Genomic DNA, 1,088 nt, shown 5'->3' on the forward strand with positions numbered 1-1,088 from the left:
CACAACGTAGTCTGTCCCCCAACAGTCCACAACGTAGTCTGTCCCCCAACAGTCCACAACGTAGTCTGTCCCCAATAGTCCACAACGTAGTCTGTCCCCCAACAGCCCACAAGGTATTATGTCCCCCAACAGCCCACAACGTAGTCTGTCCCCCAACAACGTAGGGACTGTAGTCTCCAGAGAAAGACGTAACATGTGATTGTTGTCTCCAGATAAGGAGGCGGCTCCAGAGGTGGAGATGTCCATCCCTGGTCTGGACTGGGGCATGGACGAGGTCATGGGTAAAGACACCAAGAAGGTCCCCCAGAAGAAAGTCCCGTACGCCAAACCCATCCCAGCCCAGTTCCAACAGGTAAACACCTGCAGCTGATTACCTGAACTACACCTGACCCAGGCTGGACATTAGTCTTACAGAAACCGCATCACGGTGTATGTGGTCTCTTCTCTGCAGGCCTGGGCGGAGAACAAGGTTCCCATGATGCCCCCCGGCGGAGAGCTGCCCAAAGACCGGAAGGTGGAGCAGAAGGGGGACGGGAAGAAGAAGACTCAGGCCGAGATGGAGCAGGAGATGGCAGCTCTGCAGTACACCAACCCCATGCTGCTGGAGGTGACTTAGTAGTACTAGTAGTAGTAGTAGTAGTAGTGGTATTAGTAGTAGTAGTGGTAGTATTGTTATTAGTAGTAGTATTATTAGTAGTAGTATTATTGTTATTAGTAGTAGTATTATTATTAGTAGTAGCAGTAGTAGTATTGTTATTAGTAGTAGTATTATTATTAGTAGTAGTATTAGTATGATTAGTAGTAGTACTATTATTATTAGTACTATTATTATTATTATTATTAGTAGTAGTAGTAGTAGTATTAGTATGATTAGTAGTAGTAGTATTATTATTATTAGTAGTATTATTATTAGTAGTAGTAGTAGTAGTAGTGTTGTTGGTAGTAGTAGTAGTATTATTAGTAGTAGTAGTATGAGGACGTTGTGAGAACGTTGTGAGGACGTTGTGAGAACGTTGTGAGAAGACGTTGTGAGAAGACGTTGTGAGAACGATGTGAGGACGTTGTGAGAACCTTGTGAGGACGTTGTG

The 1,088-nt window shown here is 44.5% G+C and overlaps 1 protein-coding gene across 1 annotated transcript; it reads left to right on the top strand.

Annotated features, from left to right (window-relative positions):
• Nucleotides 1-165: 165 nt before the first annotated feature.
• On the top strand, nt 166-643 carry wdr33 (WD repeat domain 33). Its single transcript, XM_034866272.1, has 2 exons — nt 166-352; nt 452-643. Exons 1-2 carry the CDS (start codon nt 239-241, stop codon nt 614-616), a joined length of 279 nt encoding a protein of 92 aa, XP_034722163.1. The 5' UTR covers nt 166-238; the 3' UTR covers nt 617-643.
• The last annotated feature ends 445 nt before the right edge of the window (nt 644-1,088 follow it).

Source organism: Etheostoma cragini, unplaced genomic scaffold (genome assembly GCF_013103735.1).
Source record: "Etheostoma cragini isolate CJK2018 unplaced genomic scaffold, CSU_Ecrag_1.0 ScbMSFa_4587, whole genome shotgun sequence".
Lineage (NCBI taxonomy): Eukaryota > Metazoa > Chordata > Actinopteri > Perciformes > Percidae > Etheostoma > Etheostoma cragini.